The 18,729-nt window shown below is 51.9% G+C and overlaps 5 protein-coding genes across 6 annotated transcripts in view; 2 read left to right on the top strand and 3 right to left on the bottom strand.

The window, feature by feature from the left end:
- LOC148671851 (NACHT, LRR and PYD domains-containing protein 1-like) overlaps window positions 1-18,729 on the bottom strand; it is a 260,967-nt gene that overhangs the window by 48,001 nt on the left and 194,237 nt on the right. The window lies entirely within an intron of this gene.
- Window positions 1-18,729, bottom strand: part of LOC148671858 (uncharacterized) — a 239,517-nt gene that overhangs the window by 136,194 nt on the left and 84,594 nt on the right. The gene's annotated exons all lie outside the window — the stretch shown is intronic.
- Window positions 1-18,729, bottom strand: part of LOC148671859 (GTPase IMAP family member 8-like) — a 372,703-nt gene that overhangs the window by 281,708 nt on the left and 72,266 nt on the right. The gene's annotated exons all lie outside the window — the stretch shown is intronic.
- Window positions 1-18,729, top strand: part of LOC148671861 (uncharacterized) — a 153,326-nt gene that overhangs the window by 101,370 nt on the left and 33,227 nt on the right. The gene's annotated exons all lie outside the window — the stretch shown is intronic.
- On the top strand, window positions 12,215-17,645 carry LOC148671862 (GTPase IMAP family member 8-like). The gene is made up of 2 exons (XM_088632981.1): window positions 12,215-13,169; window positions 15,510-17,645. Exons 1-2 carry the CDS (start codon window positions 12,215-12,217, stop codon window positions 16,628-16,630), a joined length of 2,076 nt encoding a protein of 691 aa, XP_088489107.1. The 3' UTR covers window positions 16,631-17,645.

Raw genomic sequence — 18,729 nt, 5'->3', positions numbered from 1 at the left:
TGGGGTCTGTGAAAAGACGAATTCCTAATGCAAGAAATTGTATAGGGCCAATATAGCAACATTATCACATTATTATAAATGCGACAGAGATATAAGCGCAAGGCGAGGCATCCTGACCACGAGGATGAGGCTGAAGCCCCACCACTGATGCAGCCCTCCAGTGAGAGATTTTGGTTCAACAGGCCCGTTGGGTTATTCACAAGCATTTAATCACTGATCACTGATCGAGGGTGTGATGGGAGCGTCTGAGATTCACATTCCCTGAAGGGCAGACGGGAGATTTGGGCTGCCCGACGCCAGACATAGGAACAGATGACGAGTGACTGCTTGCGGATTCCACGTGGTGAACAGAAGGATTTAATAGCGAGTGATAAGAATGAGGAACTCGGAGCAGTTTCAGTGGGATCGGGCTTCAGTGCAAGCGTCCAGTTCTTCTGGTCCTTTTGTCACGACTGAAACAACGAGGATGAAAAACAAACACTGGCCAGAGCGATGGGAGCCTGTCGGAGTGTCCACTGTGGGTTAACGCTAGGGGACGACACTGCACCAGACTGGAGCCAGATGGAGTGTCCACTGTGGGTTAACGCTAGGGGACGACACTGCACCAGACTGGAGCCAGATGGAGTGTCCACTGTGGGTTAACGCTAGGGGACGACACTGCACCAGACTGGAGCCAGATGGAGTGTCCACTGTGGGTTAACGCTAGGGGACTACACTGCACCAGACTGGAGCCAGATGGAGTGTCCACTGTGGGTTAACGCTAGGGGACGACACGCCACCAGACTGGAGCCAGATGGAGTGTCCACTGTGGGTTAACGCTAGGGGACGACACTGCACCAGACTGGAGCCAGATGGAGTGTCCACTGTGGGTTAACGCTAGGGGACGACACTGCACCAGACTGGAGCCAGATGGAGGTTCCACTGTGGGTTAACGCTAGGGGACGACACTGCACCAGACTGGAGCCAGATGGGTATGACTGGAAGCTGGGGAGGAAGTGACCTTATCATTGACACTGTCTCTGGGAACACCAAGGACTGTGAACGTGGGGGTACAGTCCCTGACGACGCAAGAGGAGCTCAGTTGTGCCGGGCCTCCAGGGAGGGACAAAGTCCTAGGAAGGAGCCAGACTACCAGGCAGCATGGCAACCAAAAGGATTCAGTAGCGTTCTGCAGAGTGTGGAGAGGGAGACATTGAAGGAGCTGCGTCTTTGATGTGTAGAGAAAACTTATCAGAATCTAAAGAGGGCTCATACAGCTCAGCTCAGTATAGCTCTCACCTGGAATCTGTCATAGAGCTGAAAGACAGGTCACCTCAGTGTGAATCTCTCACCTGGAATCAGTGTCTGTCAGGGTCATACAGCTGGAGACAGGTCACCTCAGTGTAAATCTCTCACCTGGAATCAGTGTGTCTGTCAGGGTCATACAGCTGGAGACAGGTCACCTCAGTGTGAGTCTCTCACCTGGAATCAGTGTGTCTGTCAGGGTCATACAGCTGGAGACAGGTCACCTCAGTGTGAATCTCTCACCTGGAATCAGTGTGTCTGTCAGGATCATACAGCTGGAGACAGGTCACCTCAGTGTGAGTCTCTCACCTGGAATCAGTGTGTCTGTCAGGGTCATACAGCTGGAGACGGGTCACCTCAGTGTGAATCTCTCACCTGGAATCAGTGTGTCTCTGTCAGGGTCATACAGCTGGAGATCGGATCAAGGATAGGATTGGAGCCACGCTCCTCGCCAGCTCTCCCTTCTCTGTACCCAGCCAGTGTTGAAGCCGATACCGGAGGTGGGTGGGGGTGGGGAACAAGCTGCCCAGCCCTTGTTGTTGAAATCGATACCCTGGGTTTTCTCCAGACACAGCTGGGTGAGCTCCTCCAGTCAGGACAGGAGGCTCTACTGTACGCAGAGAGGGGCGGGGGTGGGGAACAAGCCGCACAGCCCTGTTGTTGAAGCCGATACCCTTTAACTGATGACTTCCAGGCAGCAGCAGGGGCAGTCGATCACTCGGGATGCAGAAAGCAGAACAGGACACCCAGTTATCTGAAAATGTTACTTTATTAAAACTTCTACAAAAAGATTCACGACAAGAACCAGACGAACCCGAGAGCCTTCGACACGCCAGCGCCGCCCAGAGGCAGCGCGAGGACCGCAGACGGGGAACGCACCAACGTCTCCATATATTAGTGTAACAATCTGTCCCGTACGCTATGTACAACATTAGTAGTCGGCGAAGAAGAAGGAAAAAAACACAAAGACATCCAGTGTGTCACGACAGCAGTACCTACAGCGCCCACGCCCCTGGGGTAGTATTCACCCCCCCGCCCCGCCGTCCTCCCCCCTAAACCTCAACGCTGGCCGGCCGAGCCCCCCGTCCCCCAGAACACCCTGGACTGACTCCACCTGCTCCTGTCCTGCTCTACACAGCAGCGCCCCCTGTGGCCGGAGGTGTGACACCGCAGGGCTGAACCCCAACTCCCCCTCCCTCCCTTCCCCACCCCCTGCTCGGCACCGCTCCCCCCTCTCTCAAACTGGTGGAGCAAAAGTTTCTAGCACCTTCTGTGCTCCCCTGTCCCCTCCGACACCCCGCCAGCTCCCAGATCATTCCCCTGCCTCCAGCAGCCACCTTCCGGACCGGGTTGGACGGACGACCGCAGAACCGGCGCTCTTGGGGAGCCGGGCCGCGTCACGACTGCGGGCGCCACGATCACATGTCCACTAGCCGCTTAGGCCCGATCACGCGGCCCTCGCGTCTCTCCTGCACACCGGGGCGCAGAGACGAGGAGCCGGTACCCCAAAACTGTTCTCCTGGTCTAACAGGACTGGACAGTGTACTGACCAGGGCCAGTCACAGTGAATGGATCAGGAGCGATCGATCACATGGAGATGCTGACCAGGGCCAGTCACAGTGAATGGATCAGGAGTGATCGATCACATGGCGATCCTGACCAGGGCCAGTCACAGTGAATTGAACGCCACCAGGGGGCGCACAAGAGGCTCAGCCCTCAGAGCCGCCGCCCTCCGAGCCCACAGAGGACATCCTGCCCCGCGAGAGTCCGCAGGCCGGAGCCGCTCCTGCTACACCATGTTCATGGCGTCCTCCAGCAGGAAGCGCTGGATTGCTGGGAAGGACGGCCACTCCCTGGACTCCCGGCTCCAGCAGCTCAGCATCAGCTCGTACAGGCCCTGAGGACACACCTACGGCCGGGACAGGTACACCTGGGAACAGGAGAGAGCAGAGAGAGGGGTGAGTCTGCAGGACAGGAGAGAGCAGAGAGACAGGTGAGCCTGCAGGACAGGAGAGAGAGAGGGACAGGTCAGCCTGCAGGACAGGAGACAGGAGAGAGACGGGTGAGTCTGCAGGACAGGAGAGAGAGACAGGTACAGGTACTCCTGGCCAGGTGTGGCTGTTACCTGCTTGCCCTGGTCTCTGAAGAACTCTCCAGCGTTCTCGATCACCAGCTCATCTGTCATGGAGGCGTAGGGCTGCTCCTTACACAGCCTCAGCATCTCCCAGAGGGTCACCCCGAACGCCCACACATCGCTGGCCGTGGTGAACTTCCCCTGGGGACACAGACACATGGGGTTCCGAGGTCATTATGAGATTTATCAAACAAAAATTCTAACGATATCCTGCTCTTCACCAACCCTTCAAGCATCCTCACCAAGTCTACAGACCCGGATCCAGAGATCTTATTTTTACAGGTCTTGTAGATGGTGAGTTTGGCCTGGCCCAGCAGAAAATTGGCGAGGAGGGTCTGAGTTTTCCGTTTTTTTGTACGACCCACCCCAAACACGAAAATAACATTGTTGAAGGCCAGGCCAAGGTTGGTGAAGAGCCGGATCAGTACAGCAAACATGGCCGACAGGCGGGGGCAGGCGCTGTAGCAGTGGAACACCGTCTCCCTCTGAGCGCAGAAGGGACAGGCGTCAGACACCGCCGGGTCCAGAACCGACACAAATGAGCCCTCCAGGGAGTGTCGGGGAGCGCGGACAGCTGGGCCTGGTGCCTAGATGTTACGACTAGTCTGAACAGACATTTCCCCCCAACACCAGATAGCTGACTAAGAAACCTGTCTACACACCGCCGCGAGTGTAGTCCCAGCGCGTCACACGCCCACTCCACGCTGCGCCAGCAGCCCTGATCCACATCTAGCAGGTGGTGGAGCTGTGTGATGTTGGCGTGGACCAGTCTGCTGGTAAAGTCCAAGGAGCGGCCCGGTTCTATGTCCATTCGTGGATTGTGTATTAATGGTTCTCTGAGTGTCCAGTAAACGTTAATAAAAACAAAGGTTTTCTTCCCGAGAACTACTCGCACGAGTAGCAGGCTACCCTTCACCACCTCCTGGACGGCGATAGAGAGGGGCTTGAATCCCACAGAGAACAGCACCGGGACCCCTGCGCTCACAGGGGACCCGTGACTGTACACAATGTCCCCCTGCCACTCCCGCTGCCAGGCGACGATGTTGGAGCTGTCGGTGTGGGTCTCCTGCAGGAAAGTCACCTGCAGGCTCTTTTCTTTGATAATCTCCAACACCGCAGCTCGCTTCAAAGCCCTCCAGCACCCTCCTTGAATTGGTGTTCAAACTCCCTATCCTAATGTCGCCCATGTTTGCGGAAAAGAAAAAAAGAAAAAACATAAAACACGAACAGACATGTAGCACACAGACGGATAGTAATGTGATGTGAGGGACAGGACTCATTCGTGCTGAGGTGCGTTTCGCGGTCCTGCCTTGATCTTACCTAAAAGGCTCTTCAGGCGCCATCTCTCCTGATCACTGAAGTCATTCGCACCCGAGCCCCTCTTCAGATGGTGCGTCGCGGAGAGGACAAAGAGCTCGGTGTCGGGGAAAAAAGTCCTCGACCACAGTTCCCCTCTTACCTTTAGTCTTCTCTAAGAACTCCCTGATGCTCTGGAAACTGTAGCCTCCTCTGCAGCTCTGCCGGGCCGAGGAGCCCGAGGAGAGAGAAGAGTCGGTGAAGCCGCCCTCGTCGTCGCTCCGGGCGGCGGCGGCGGCGGTGGCAGCGAGGACACTCCAGCGCGTCTCACTCTCCCGGTGTCGGAGTCACTCGAGCTCTCTGTGCTGCGCTTCTTCTGCACCGCACTCTGCACAGATTTTTTTGTGCGCTTTCTCTGCGGTGTCTTAAAACCATCGTCTATTTTTCCAGATGATAATTAATTTCCTCCCCACACCGTGTCTACAGTTTTCGCTGGCGCTTGAGACGCGTTTTCCCCTGTTGGTGTCACTACCTGCTCTCTCTCTCCCTGACTCTCCTGAGCAGCGCTCATCTCTCCGCCAGCGCTCATCTCTTGCTCTCCGGTGTGGGGGGCTCCCTGCTCTTCTGAGGGCTGCGGTGGTCCACTCTTTACTGTCTGCTCTCCTGCTTGGGACGCCACCGGCTCGGGCTCACCTGCTCCCTCCAGCGATCTCCTCTCCTGCACCCCGGCCGTGGGCTCTGACTCCCCGCTGCCTCCCTGCGCTGCTCCGCTCCCCGCTGCCTGACGCTGTCGGCTAGCCTCCTGTGCGCCCTGGGGCTGAGGCTCCCTGCCCGTCTCTTCCTCCACCTCCGGGCAGTTCTTCACTACATGCCCCTCGCTCCCGCACCTGAAGCACTTCATCGAGTCCGAAGTCACGAATACAACGTAGTCACAGCTGTCAATCCGAAGTTTAAGGGCCACATTGATCTCTTCTGTGGGGTTTTTTTAAGATGAAGTGCTTCAGCTGCGGTGCCCTGCAGCCCAGAGGGACCCTCCTGATCGGAGAGACCACCTGTCCGTACCAGGACAGCTCCCTCTCCAGCAGCTTGTTCCTCATGAACGGAGGCACGTTGGAGAGGGTGATCTTTCGAGCCGGGGCTGCAAGAGGCAGTACCGGGGTGAAGGTGCCTTCCAGGACGACTCCCTTCTCCACCAGGGTGTTTGCCAAATCGGTAGACTGCAGGAAAATGACTATACCTCTACTCATGCGGGAAGCGGACCTGATGTTCCTGCAGCCCACGACCTCCCCAACCGCAAGAACGCACCTCTCAAGCGGACAGAACTCCGCAGGGGAGATTTTCACACCATGGCGTCGAGTTAGTTTCTCAAAGGAGAGGTCTGGAGGATCAGAGCCTCCAGAACCGGCCATGACGAGAAAATAAACCCCGCTTTTCCCCATAAAAGACAGAAAAACACAAAACTAGTGAAGAAACACCGCCACACGATCAAACCCACCGAAGCTCCGCCCACTCACTCACTCAGTCTCGCGAGAAACAAAGAGAGAAACAGGTACAAATACACACTGAACAACAACACATTGGAGCACACATCCAGCTACACATATCTCGGTCTCACCATCAGCTCTTCCGGGAGTTTTGACCTGGCAGTGAAGGCACTGAGGGAGAAGGCACTCAGGGTTTTCTACGCAAAAAGAAGGAGGCTCTTCAACATCAACCCACCAACAAGAATCTGGCTCCAAATATTTGAAAGTGTAATCCAACCCATTGCCCTATACGGTAGTGAAGTGTGGGGTCCCCTCCCAGACCAGGATTACACCCAATGGGACAAACAGCCCACAGAAACTGTAGAAACATCCTCTGTGTGCAGAGAAAAACTCCTAACAACGGGTGCAGGGCCGAATTAGGCCAGTACCCACTATTGATAAACATACAGAATATTAAAGTATTGGCTACACCTAAAAAACAGCGACCAAAATTCCTACCACCACAAAGCCCTGCTGAGCCCAAAGCCGAGCCCCCTGAGCCAGCTGGTCCTGAGGCTCACTGACCTGAGCCACACCGACACTAACCAGCCTCAGGACAGCACTGCTAGAGCACCACAACCCAGACTCAACCACATCACAGCACAGATCAAACAGCAATATCTCACACACTGGGACACACACACACAAACACAACATAAACTGGAATGCTACAGAACCCTAAACAGACAATACACACTAGCTGAATATTTGACCAAAATAAAAAATAAACAGAAACAGACCCTGACGAAGTACAGGCTCAGTGACCACAACCTGGCCATAGAAACTGGGCGACACAGGCAGACCTGGCTGCCCAGAGAGGACAGGCTGTGCTCCCACTGCCAGTGGGGAGAAATAGAGACAGAGGTGCACTTCCTACTGCACTGTGACAGATACTCTGGGATTAGAGAAACATTCTTCCCGAAATTCAGAAATCTAATCCCAGAGTTCCCACACCTGCCAAAACCACAACAGGTCCCAATCCTACTGGGAGAGGGAGGAGGGAACTCAGTTGATCTGGCAGCCCAGTATGTGATCTCCTGTCACAGCCTGAGGAACAGTGAGTCTGTCTCCCAATAATGCACCAGCCGCCAACAGTATATGTCAATATTTTATAATATGTCTTTGTTGTAAATGTCTGTAGATTTTATGTTACTTCTATTTTTTGTTTTGTTCCATGTTAATTTTATTATTTTTATTTGCTTTGGCAACACTGATTGTACCCATCGGTCATGCTAATAAAGCACCTTGAATTGAATTGAGAGAAGAGGGGGGAGAGAGAGAGGAGGGAGAGAGAGGAGAGAGAGAGCAAGAGAGCGAGGGAGAGACCTGAGAGAGAGTTCATACAGACACAGTGGGACAGTACTGTGTTTAGCGTGTTGTCACAGTGGGACAGTACTGTGATCAGAGTGGGGCGCTAGTGTTCAGTGAGAAATCACAGTGGCACAGTACTGTGTTTAGTGCATCAGAGTGGCACAGTACTGTGTTCGGTGTGTGATCCCAGTGGCACAGTAGTGTGTTTGGTGTGTAACTACAGTAGGACAGGACGGTGTTCAGTGTGTCATCACAGGGGGACAGGACTGTGTTCGGGGTGTGTCATCACAGGGGGACAGGACTGTGTTCGGGGTGTGTCATCACAGGGGGACAGGACTGTGTTCGGGGTGTGATCACAGTGGCACAGGACTGTGTTCGGAGTGTGATCCCAGTGGCACAGTAGTGTGATCACCGTGGGACAGTAGTGTGTTCAATGAGTTATCACAGTGGTACAGTACTGTGCTCAGTGTGTGATCAGAGTGGTACAGTAGTGTGTTCACTGTGTAATAACAGTGGGACAGTACAGTGTTCACTGTGTGATCCCAGTGGGACAGTACAGTGTTCACTGTGTGATCACAGTTAGACAGAACTGGGTTCAGTGTGTCAACTAAATGGGACAGTAGTGTGTTCACTGTGTGATCAGAGTGGTACAGTAGTGTGTTCAGTGTGTGATCACAGCGGCACAGTACTGTGCTCAGAGTGGGACGCTAGTGTTCAGTGTGTGATCAGAGTGGTACAGTACTGTGTTCACTGTGTCATCAGTGGGGCACAGTACTGTGTTCAGTGTGTCAACTAAATGGGACAGTACTGTGTTCAGTGTGTGATCACAGTGGCACAGTACTGTGTTCGGTGTGTGATCCCAGTAGGACAGTAGTGTGTTCACTGTGTGATCAAAGTGGCACAGTAGTGTGTTCAGTGAGTAATCACAGTGGGACAGTAGTGTTTAGTGAGTGATCACAGTGTGACAGTTCTGTGTTCAGTGAGTGACCAGAGTGGGACAGTACTCTATTCGGTGTGTGATCCCAGTGGCACAGTACTGTGTTCGGTGTATGATCAGAGTGTCACAGTAGTGTGCTCAGTGTGTGACGCTAGTGTTCAGTGAGTCATCACAGTGGTACAGTAGTGTGTTCACTGTGTGATCACAGTGGCACAGTACAGTGTTCAGTGTGTGATCACAGTGGCACAGTACAGTGTTCAGTGTGTGATCAGAGTGGTACAGTAGCGTGTTCAGTGAGTTATCATAATGGGACAATACAGTGCTCATAGTGTGATCACAGTGGCACAGTAGTGTATTCAGTGTGTGATCACAGTGGGACAGTAGTGTGTTCAGTGTGTCAACTAAGTGGGGACAGTACTGTGTTCAGTGTGTGATCACAGTGGCACAGTACTGTGTTCAGGGTGTGATCACAGTGGCACAGTACTGTGTTCAGTTAGTAATCACAGTGGCACAGTAGTGTGTTTAGTGTGTGATCATAGAGGGGCGCTAGTGTTCAAGGAGAAATAATAAATAATAAAGTAAATAATATCAACGTAACGTGGTTTTCGGCACGTCTACCTAGGCTGCAGCTACTCCTGCATTATGTTTCATGTAAAAGTTTAGCTTAGATTTTGTTTGCAAAAGATAAGCAAAATCTTTAAATGCAAGTGACAAAAACTAGACACAACCGCAGTCCATACGAGGCCCCCAGTTACACTTTCACTGTTAATTCATTAAAGCCCATATTTTCTGTGCTTTCCCTCACGATAAACAACTGCACCTGAATTGACACATCTCTTCTTGCTGAGTCCTTCGCACAACAAACAAAATTACTCACCGGTCAGAGACAACAATTCTAGTGGAGCATATCCTGTCTTTGACAGGACTTGTAGTGTTTTTAGAGAAACCAACAAGGTCAGTTCTATTCCTTGTGTTTATCACCGTCGGAAATTACTCTCCAGTCAGCTGATTTGTACACCGTGTGTGCAGTTCTTGTGTGAAGGAGATTGTTACTGGTCTTAGTAGTGTTATTACTGTTAGTAGTAGTATTAGTATTATTACTAGTATTATCATTGTTATCAGTAGTATTAGTAGAGTACTAGTATTGTTAGTGTTATTATAAGTAGTATTAGTATTATCAGTAGTAGTAGTAGTATTATTAGTGTTGTCAGTAGTAGTAGCAGTAGTATTATTATTAGTATTATTAGTAATAGTAGTGTTAGTAGTAGTAGTATTGTTAGCAGTGGTAGTAGCAGTTGTAATATTAGTTCTATTGTTAGCAGTAGTATTATTAGTATTAGTAGTAGTACTATTGTTATCAGTAGTAGTATTAGTGTTAGTAGTAGTACTATTCTTATCAGTAGTAGTATTATTATCAGTAGTTTCTCCCGGGGAGCAGCGGCCTGTTTTTTCCTAGAAACAAACACAGTTCTCTGAACCCTCGAGCGCCACGCGTCAGCAGTGAATCGGCGGAAATTCGCACAACCGCTGAGGGTGCCGGCCGTCCCTGCGCGTGCTGTACTCCGACGCGGTGAGTACCGGCTCGGCGCATCTCCACTGTGTGGTGCCGTGTGTGGGTGCAGGTGTACCTGGAGGGGAGACTGTTGGGAAAACACTCTCTGTGGTCATTAACAATCCCAGGGGAGGAAGAGGGGGTGGCGGCCAAGGCGACGAAGACCGTGGAGGTGCTGCTCCTGGTCGGTGTCTCTCAGTACCTCAGCAACAGCTCCGACCTGTGACCTGTGACCTGTAACCCCCCCCGCCCCCCTTCTGGGTGGAGTCCGACCGTGACGGGAGAGGCCCTCGAGTCCGGCCCGATACCGATACCCATACCGGCCAGCCGAACCCGAACCCGAGCTCGGACCCGGCCCGCTGCCGCCCGGAGAGGGGAGTCCGGGACTCGTGGGCGGAGACGCCCGTGGCGCCTTATCGCTCTGTTTGTTTATTGATTGATTTCCTGCGTGGCTTATTTATCTATCTATCTTATTGACGGAGAGACTCGTGCGTCTTATTGATGGAGAGTATTTCAGTGAGAGCGGAGGTGGTGCTACTCTTCCTTCACCGTGAGGAACTGGAACGGTTCTCCATAATCGATCGGTCGATGACAGCGAGTGAAATGATCGTGGGGTGGGCGGGGTGCAACGCGTGTTTCGCTCCCTTCTCCCACCCCCACCCACAAAAACAACACCACCCACGCTCCCCGGCGAGAGACGGAGCCCTGGACTTCCGATTCCTGTTGCTCTTGTGTGGGAATGGCAGGCGAGCCCCAGGCGTGGACGTGTTTCTGCGTCGCTCAAGCAGACTCCCACGGACACGCCTGTGAGGTCGCGGGTCGTCTTCATTTTTAACCTTCTTGCGTTCATCGTGAGTGAGGGGGGGGGCGGTTTCTCCTCCTCAAAGACTGAGGTCTTTGTGTTTCCCAAGTCTTTATTTCAACAGCAGAGATGCCCCCCAAAAAATGCTTAAAAAAAAAAGCAAATGTATTGAAATAAAAAAGGAAATTCGACCTTAAAAGCAGGACAGGAGGTCCGAAATCCCCAGACCCCACCGGATCGCTCTCCTTTCTCCGCCTGGCCGTGGCCTGGGGTTCCTCGTGAGGGAGGGAGCCCCCGGTCGCTGTATGTTCTGTGAGCAGATGAATAAAAACGGAGAAGCAGCGGTGTGGTTTGTGTTTGTTCTGGGGAGGGATTGACGCTGCAGGAGGTCAATCAGCGCTCAGGCACCTGCGGTTAAGAGGGGGTCTGTACACAGAGAGGGGTGGGAGGGGGGAACAAGCCGATACCCTGGCTTCTCTCCAGACACAGCTGAGTGAGCTCCTCCAGTCAGGACAGGAGGCTCTACTGTACACAGAGAGGGGTGGGAGGGGGGAACAAGCTGATACCCTGGCTTCTCTCCAGACACAGCTGGGTGAGCTCCTCCAGTCAGGACAGGAGGCTCTACTGTACACAGAGAGGGGTGGGAGTGGGGAACAAGCCGATACCCTGGCTTCTCTCTTCTCTCTGCTGAACAGCAGCAGCCTGTTGTAGAATCTGTGTCAAACAGGGTAAGATGGAGAATTACTGAACAGCCTGGAGTCTGAATTCTGCTTTGTTAACAAAGTGGTCAAGACTGCAGGTCTCAGGGTTGAAGGGACAGTTCCTGACCCACAGACACTGAATCACTGCAGCTCAGCCCAGCAGTGGGGATGTGGTACCAGGAACATGAGGTGGAGTTTATTCCACTGACAGGTGCTGAGAAGTATTAAGTCTGTTTCTCTCTTGTCATCCTCTGATAAAGACACAGTGGACTCTGACTCTGGGTGTGGTCAGTTTCAGAGTGAAATACCAGCAGGATGATTGCACTGGACTGCACACTCTCCTAGAGTGCTGTTCTTCACTGGGGTGAAGAGATTATCTCTCCTTCTTCAATTAATGTCCTTCTACACTCTGCCCCTGTAACAGTACAGTACTGCAGCATGACTGTTGTTGCTTGAGGCCAGCAAATGAACACAGATTCTTCAGATGAAACTTGAGTCAGTTTGAGAAAAAGTTCTGACATGAATGAAAATCATGAACATCAGGTAAAACTATGTAGTTAGTTGATACTCAATGTTAATTCCCAGATGTTCATTCTGTAAGTTTCCTTCATAATGAATTTTTACTTTTGAACAAACTGAACCCTTCTTATATGTGGAGAGGCTCATCTCCTCTCATGTGTCACCTCCCTGATGCTCCTGTCTCTCCTCCTGTTGCAGTGAGTGAAGTCGAACCCAGACTCCAGCCCCGCCCCTCTGAGCTGAGACTGGTACTGCTGGGCAGGACTGGTGCTGGGAAGAGCGCAGCAGGAAACACCATCCTGGGCAGAGAGGAGTTTGACACTGAGGTAGTAACTGAGGAGTGTGAGAAGAGACAGGGTGAAGTAGCTGGGAGACAGATTACTGTGGTCGACACTCCAGGCTGGGATGAGTGGCTGATAAGGAATGATCCACAGCAGATCAGACAGGAGGTTGTGAAGATTGTGTCTCTGTGTCCCCCAGGACCCCACACTCTCCTCCTGGTGATTAATGTGGACTCAATCACAGACTGGAGATCAGTGAAGGAACATCTGGAGCTTCTCAGTGAGAGAGTGTGGAGACACACAATAGTGCTGTTCACCTGGGGGGACAGACTGAGAGACACAACCATTGAGAGAAGAGGGAAGGAGCTCCAGTGTCTGGTGGAGAAGTGTGGGAACAGGTATCATGTTCTCAACAACAAGAACAGGGCAGACCGCACTCAGGTCACAGAGCTGCTTGAGAAGATAGAGGACATGGTGGCAGGAAACTATGGGCTGTACTTCACTACTGACATCAAAGAAATAAACACTGAACTGGAGAAATATATCAGACAGAGGGAGGAGCAGAGACAGAGAGAGACAGAGGAGCTGAGACTGAGGTTGGAGGAGAGACAGAGAGAGACAGAGGAGCTGAGACAGAAGTATGAAAGAAGGGAGAGAGAGAGAGAAGAGGAGCTCAGACAGAGGTTGGAGGAGGAGTGGAGCAGGAGAGAAGAGGAGCTGAAGGAGAAGATGAGAAAGACACTGGAGGAAGAGGAGCTGGAGAAAGAGACAGAGGAGCCCAGACTGCCTGTCAAGAGGAGGAACAGTTTGGACATCAACCCTCCCCTCAGTGAGTGTGATTGGTGCTGTATTACTGAGTCACTGATCTTACTGCTCATCAGACTGAGAGGTTCAACCATCTTGTGTCCTGTTAGGAATTAAAATCATACTGTGCTCCGCTCTGTACTGCGTTACTAACACAGTGGCACACAGATCTGTGTCTGTTTAAATCCTCTGTGCTGTAATTGAACTGTTTTCTCTCAGGGAGATTAGATTTAATCCATCACACAGCAGCTCAGTCTCTGTAATCTGTTCCTCAAGACTGTCGGACCAACACTCAATCAATGAAGGTTTATTGATCGATGCACGAACAGTACAGCACACAGCGGTGTTGTCAGCATTGAAATCTGCGAGCTCGTTAAAGGCTCGTTAAGAGGGATGGAAGAGTTGGAGGACAGGAATTTATAGGGTTTAACATTGGGATACAACAGATTACACAATTGCAATTCACAGATTGTGTGGAAGTAACACAAGGATAGGAGGTATTTAGGTGTCCTGACAGTAGTAGGGTACAGGATAGGAGGTATTGAGGTCTCCTGACAGTAGTAGGCTACAGGGTAGGAGGTATTTAGGTGTCCTGACAGTAGTAGGGTACAGGGTAGGAGGTATTTAGGTGTCCTGACAGTCGTAGGGTACAGGGTAGAAGGTATTTAGGTGTCCTGACAGTCGTAGTGTTCAGGGTAGGAGGTATTTAGGTATTTAGGTGTCCTGACAGTAGTAGGGTACAGGGTAGGAGGTATTTAGGTGTCCTGACAGTAGTAGGGTACAGGGTAGGAGGTATTTAGGTGTTCCGACAGTAGTAGGGTACAGGGTAGGAGGTATTTAGTGCTCTTCGTAGGTGTCCTGAGAGTGCCAGTGCCCCCTGTCAGTTCAAGGAGGTAACTGCAGGTGTCTGCTGTGGTTGGCTGTTCAGGAGTCTTACTGCCTGGGGGAAGAAGCTGTTCTGACACCTGGTGGTCTTGGTCTGATACTTCAGTACCGTTTTCCAGATGGTAGTAGAGAGAACAAGTTGTGTTTAGGGTGACTGGGGTCCCTGAGGATGGACCTGGCCTTCTTGAGGCATCTAACACAGTAGATATCCTCTGTGTTCAGTAGCGCAGCCGGTAGTGTTCTGAGCCAGTGTCACCACCCTCTGGAGGACCCTGAGCTCGTGGGTGGAGCAGTTACCACACCAGGCAGTGGTGCAGCCGGTTAGGATGCTCTCAGTGGTGCAGCTGTAGAAGCTGGTCAGGATGTGTGAAGGCAGGCTGAACTTCTTCAGTCTGGGGAGAGAGAACAGGCGCTGTCTTGTCTACGGGGTTGGTGTGGTGGGTCCAGGTCAGGTCGTCCCGGAGCTTGGTGATGAGCCTTGAGGGTACGATGGTGTTGAATGCTGAGCTGTAATCAACAACAACATTCTCACATATGTTTCTCTCTCGTCCAGGTGTGAGAGGGCAGTGTGTAGACCAGGGGCGATGGCCTCCTCAGTTGATCTGTTAGTGTCAAAGGCAGCTCTGAAGTCCTGCAGGACAGGAGTGGGTGAAAGAGCCCATCAGCAGATCATTAGAACCCCAGACAAGAGCTGATTCTGTACATCAGTCTGAAAGACTCGTCACAGCTTGTCTGCAGATCAGTGAGTCTGTGACTGAACAGCAGCAGCCTGTTGTAGAATCTGTGTCAAACAGGGTGAGATGGAGAATTACTGAACAGCCTGGAGTCTGAATTCTGCTTTTTAACAAAGTGGTCAAGACTGCAGGTCTCAGGGTTGAAGGGACAGTTCCTGACCGAAAGACACTGAATCACTGCAGCTCAGCCCAGCAGTGGGGATGTGGTACCAGGAAAATGAGGTGGAGTTTATTCCACTGACAGGTGCTGAGAAGCATTAAGCCTGTTTTTCTCTTGTCATCCTCTGAAAAAGACACAGTGGACTCTGACTCTGGACTCTGGGTGTGGTCAGTTTCAGAGTGAAATACCAGCAGGATGATTGCACTGGACTGCACACTCTCCTAGAGTGCTGTTCTTCACTGGGGTGAAGAGATTCTCTCTCCTTCTTCAATTAACGTCCTTCTACACTCTGCCCCTGTAACAGTACAGTACTACAGCATGACTGTTGTTGCTTGAGGCCAGTAAATGAACACAGATTCTTCAGATGAAACTTGAGTCACTTTGGGAAAGAATATCTGACACAAGTGAAAGTCATGAACATCAGGTAAAACTATGTAGTTGTCATGATGCCCAGGAGTATAAATTTCTTTTATAATTAATTTTAAGTTTTGTCTCTTGAGCAAACTGAACCCTTCTTATATGTGGAGAGGCTCATCTCCTCTCATGTGTCACCTCCCTGATGCTCCTGTCTGTCCTCCTTTTGCAGTGAGTGAAGTCGAACCCAGACTCCAGCCCCGCCCCTCTGAGCTGAGACTGGTGCTGCTGGGCAGGACTGGTGCTGGGAAGAGCGCAGCAGGAAACACCATCCTGGGCTCAGAGGAGTTTCCCTCTGAAGCCAGCAGCTCCGCGGTCACTCAGGAGAGCCGGAAGAGGACAGGACAAGTGTCCGGGAGACGGGTGACTGTGGTGGACACTCCAGACTGGCTCCACGCCGGACTGTCTGAGGGGGACAGGAGACAGGATGTGGGGCTCTGTGTTAACCTGTCTGCCCCGGGACCCCACGCCTTCCTCCTGGTGACCCCGCTGGGCCGATCCTCAGGGGAGGAGAGGAGGACACTGGAGACAGTCCTGGAGATATTCGGGGAGAGGGCCCTGGGACACACCATGGTCCTGCTCACCCACGCTGATGAGCTGACCAGCAGGACGCTGGAGGAGTCTGTGCACACAGGCAGCAGGGAGCTCCAGTGGCTCCTGGAGAAGTGTGGGAACAGGTATCACGCCCTCAACAACAAGGACAGGGGCAGCACTCAGGTCACAGAGCTGCTGGAGAAGATAGAGGAGCTGGTAGCAGGAAACAAGGGCAGCTACTACAGCACTGAGACGTACCAGGAGGCCGAGTCCCAGATCAGACAGAGGCAACTGCAGATCCTGAGGGACAGAGAGGAGAGGAAACAGAGGGAGGAGGAGAGACTGAGGGAGAAGCACCAGAAGGAGCTGCAGAACCACCTCCGCAGGATGGAGGAGGAGATCCAGACACGAGAGGAGAAGATCAGAGCGCTGGAGGAGCAGATAGCAGAGCTGGAGGAGAGGCTGAGGGAGGAGAGGGATGAGGGGAGGAGGAGAGAGCTGGAGGAGGAGCTGAGGAGAGAGAGAGGGGAGAGAGAGAGGCTGCAGAGAGAGATAGAGGAACTGAGAGAGGAGCAGGGGAGGGTGAGGAGAGAGGGGGAGGAGACACACAGAAGGGAGATGGAGGAGCTCAGGCAGCACTATGAGGAAAAGGCCAGAGAGGAGGCAGAGACACAGAGAGACTCTCCAGCAGGTCAGTGTGTCGACAACACAGTTCACTCCAGCAGGACAGGAGCACAGGAGCTGAAGGAGGGAGATTGAGGAGCTGAGAGAGACAGTAGAGAGATACAGAGAGAGAATAGAGAGACAAAACACAGTGATAGACAGACTCACTGTGTGGCATCAGAGACACACAGGAGATACAGGAGAGTGATTGAGGACCACAAGCAGCACATCGAGAAAATGGTCACAGAAGATGACTGAGACAAGAGCACACACAGCTCGCAGACACACAAGAGCACACACAGCCCGCACAGACACACGAGAGAACACACGGCCCGCACAGACACACGAGAGCACACACAGCTCGCAGACACACAAGAGCACACACAGCCCCCACAGACACACGAGAGCACACACAGCCCGCAGACACACGAGAGCGCACACAGTAGGAACAACGAAGTCTCACACACAACTTGAAGGCACTGAAGAATACACAACCCTTAGACACATGGAGAACACACACAGCCTGTAGACACAATGAGCAGACACACACAGCCCGCAGACACACAAGAGCACACACAGTCTGCACAGACACACAAGAGCGCACACAGTAGGAACAACGTAGTCTCACACACAACCTGAAGGCGCTCAAGAATACACAATCCTCAGACACATAGAGAACACACACAGCCCACAGACACAACCCTCAGACACACACAGGCCACAGACAGGAGAGAGAAACAGACAGGAGATCGAGGAGCTAAGAGAGAGCTGAAGACACTGAGACAGGAGCAGGAGAGGGAGAGGAGGAGCTCAGGCAGTGTTATTGGAGTGACAGAGAGACACAGAGACACTGCCGCAGGTCAGTCACTGATCCACACAGTCTTTCCCAGCGGGAGAGGAAGACTGGATACTTCCTGGACACAGAGTGAGGACTTTCCACTGAAACACTGATCTCTTCCTCGTAAGAGATCCGACTCACTGAAAACCTGCCCTTAGTGTCCCATGTGAAGAAAACTCATTTTAAATAATGTTCTATTTTGATCATGTTTGTATTTTGGTATTCTTTGTGTATGTATATATATATAAATGTCATGAATACTTTTGGATATAATTCTGACATTGTATATGTGTGTGTAACAGAATATATGTATGTTGCGGCAATGCTTGTTAATAAGACAGAATTAAGTGTTGCTGTGCTTTCCCAAATGAGGCCTCATCTCTCTCTTCATCTCTGTGGTGCAGCCACAGAGAAGCTATTCATGCAGGCTGGTTTAAAGATGTTTTCTTTTGATAAGGGACAGCTCCCAAAACGGGATGCACTTAGCTAAGCCTGGCTATCATGATCAATGGTCATCCATTGGCGCCTATCTGTCTAGGGAGTGCCAGATGGACATCTGGACTGCATTCCTAGGTGTCAGGAGTTAGTGACTCATATGTCACCTTGATCAACCAATCAGGGCCTGGTAGGGCCGAGTAATCCATGTGGGTCTCTGATGCCCACGAAACTTTCAGTCAATGAACGAGCTGAAGTTCCTCCAGGTAAAAACAGGCAACACAGAGGGCCTGAGAGACTATTGTGGACTTTTCTTAAGGGAATTCAAAGGAGAATTCCAGGGCAGGACGGCCCAGGAGCAGAAGGCTCCCAAGGGCAGGACATTCTCGCAGCGCGCCTCCTGACCATCCTGAGACTCAGCCCAGACAACCACGGAACGGCCAGTGTGTCCGAGTGCCAGAACTTTCCTTTGTTCTAAGAGTCTAGAGCGGAGGTTGCCAGAGAGTAACCAGAGGATTCATCCGAGGTTAGCATCAGCAGCAAGCCTCATGAACAGGTCCGAACTGTGGACAGCTGCATCACTATTCAGAACTAGCGCTTCATCAGGAACGAACCGGTCTTCTTCCTGACTTGCTGGGACCCACAGTCATCTTTTCTCCTGTGCACAAACTGTGCTAGTTAAAGCCAACACTAACTAGCCGGTCAGTGAGCATCAGCAGCGCACTGTCGCAAGATGCAGAGCACAGCCTGGCACGGAGCCAGAGAGGCCGCAGGAGATCTGAATCCCCAGAGATTGGATGAGTATTCAACTTCACTGCATTACTGCTCGAGAATTCAATTATCCCAACCAGTTGATATCAATTTAATTCCTAAGAGTTATGTACTTGTTTTGAGTATCTAATGTAGAAGTTCTGACCAAGTT

Source organism: Lepisosteus platostomus, chromosome 5 (genome assembly GCF_059453375.1).
Source record: "Lepisosteus platostomus isolate fLepPlt1 chromosome 5, fLepPlt1.hap1, whole genome shotgun sequence".
Lineage (NCBI taxonomy): Eukaryota > Metazoa > Chordata > Actinopteri > Semionotiformes > Lepisosteidae > Lepisosteus > Lepisosteus platostomus.
This window is presented reverse-complemented; position numbering and strand designations above follow the sequence as displayed.

Bases quoted from the DNA above. Each gene is read 5' to 3' on its own strand.
- LOC148671862 (XM_088632981.1), top strand. From the start codon at position 12,215: ATGTGTCACCTCCCTGATGCTCCTGTCTCTCCTCCTGTTGCAGTGAGT. The intron at 13,170-15,509 runs GTGAGTGTGATT...CTCCTTTTGCAG, and splicing joins GGACATCAACCCTCCCCTCA to TGAGTGAAGTCGAACCCAGA.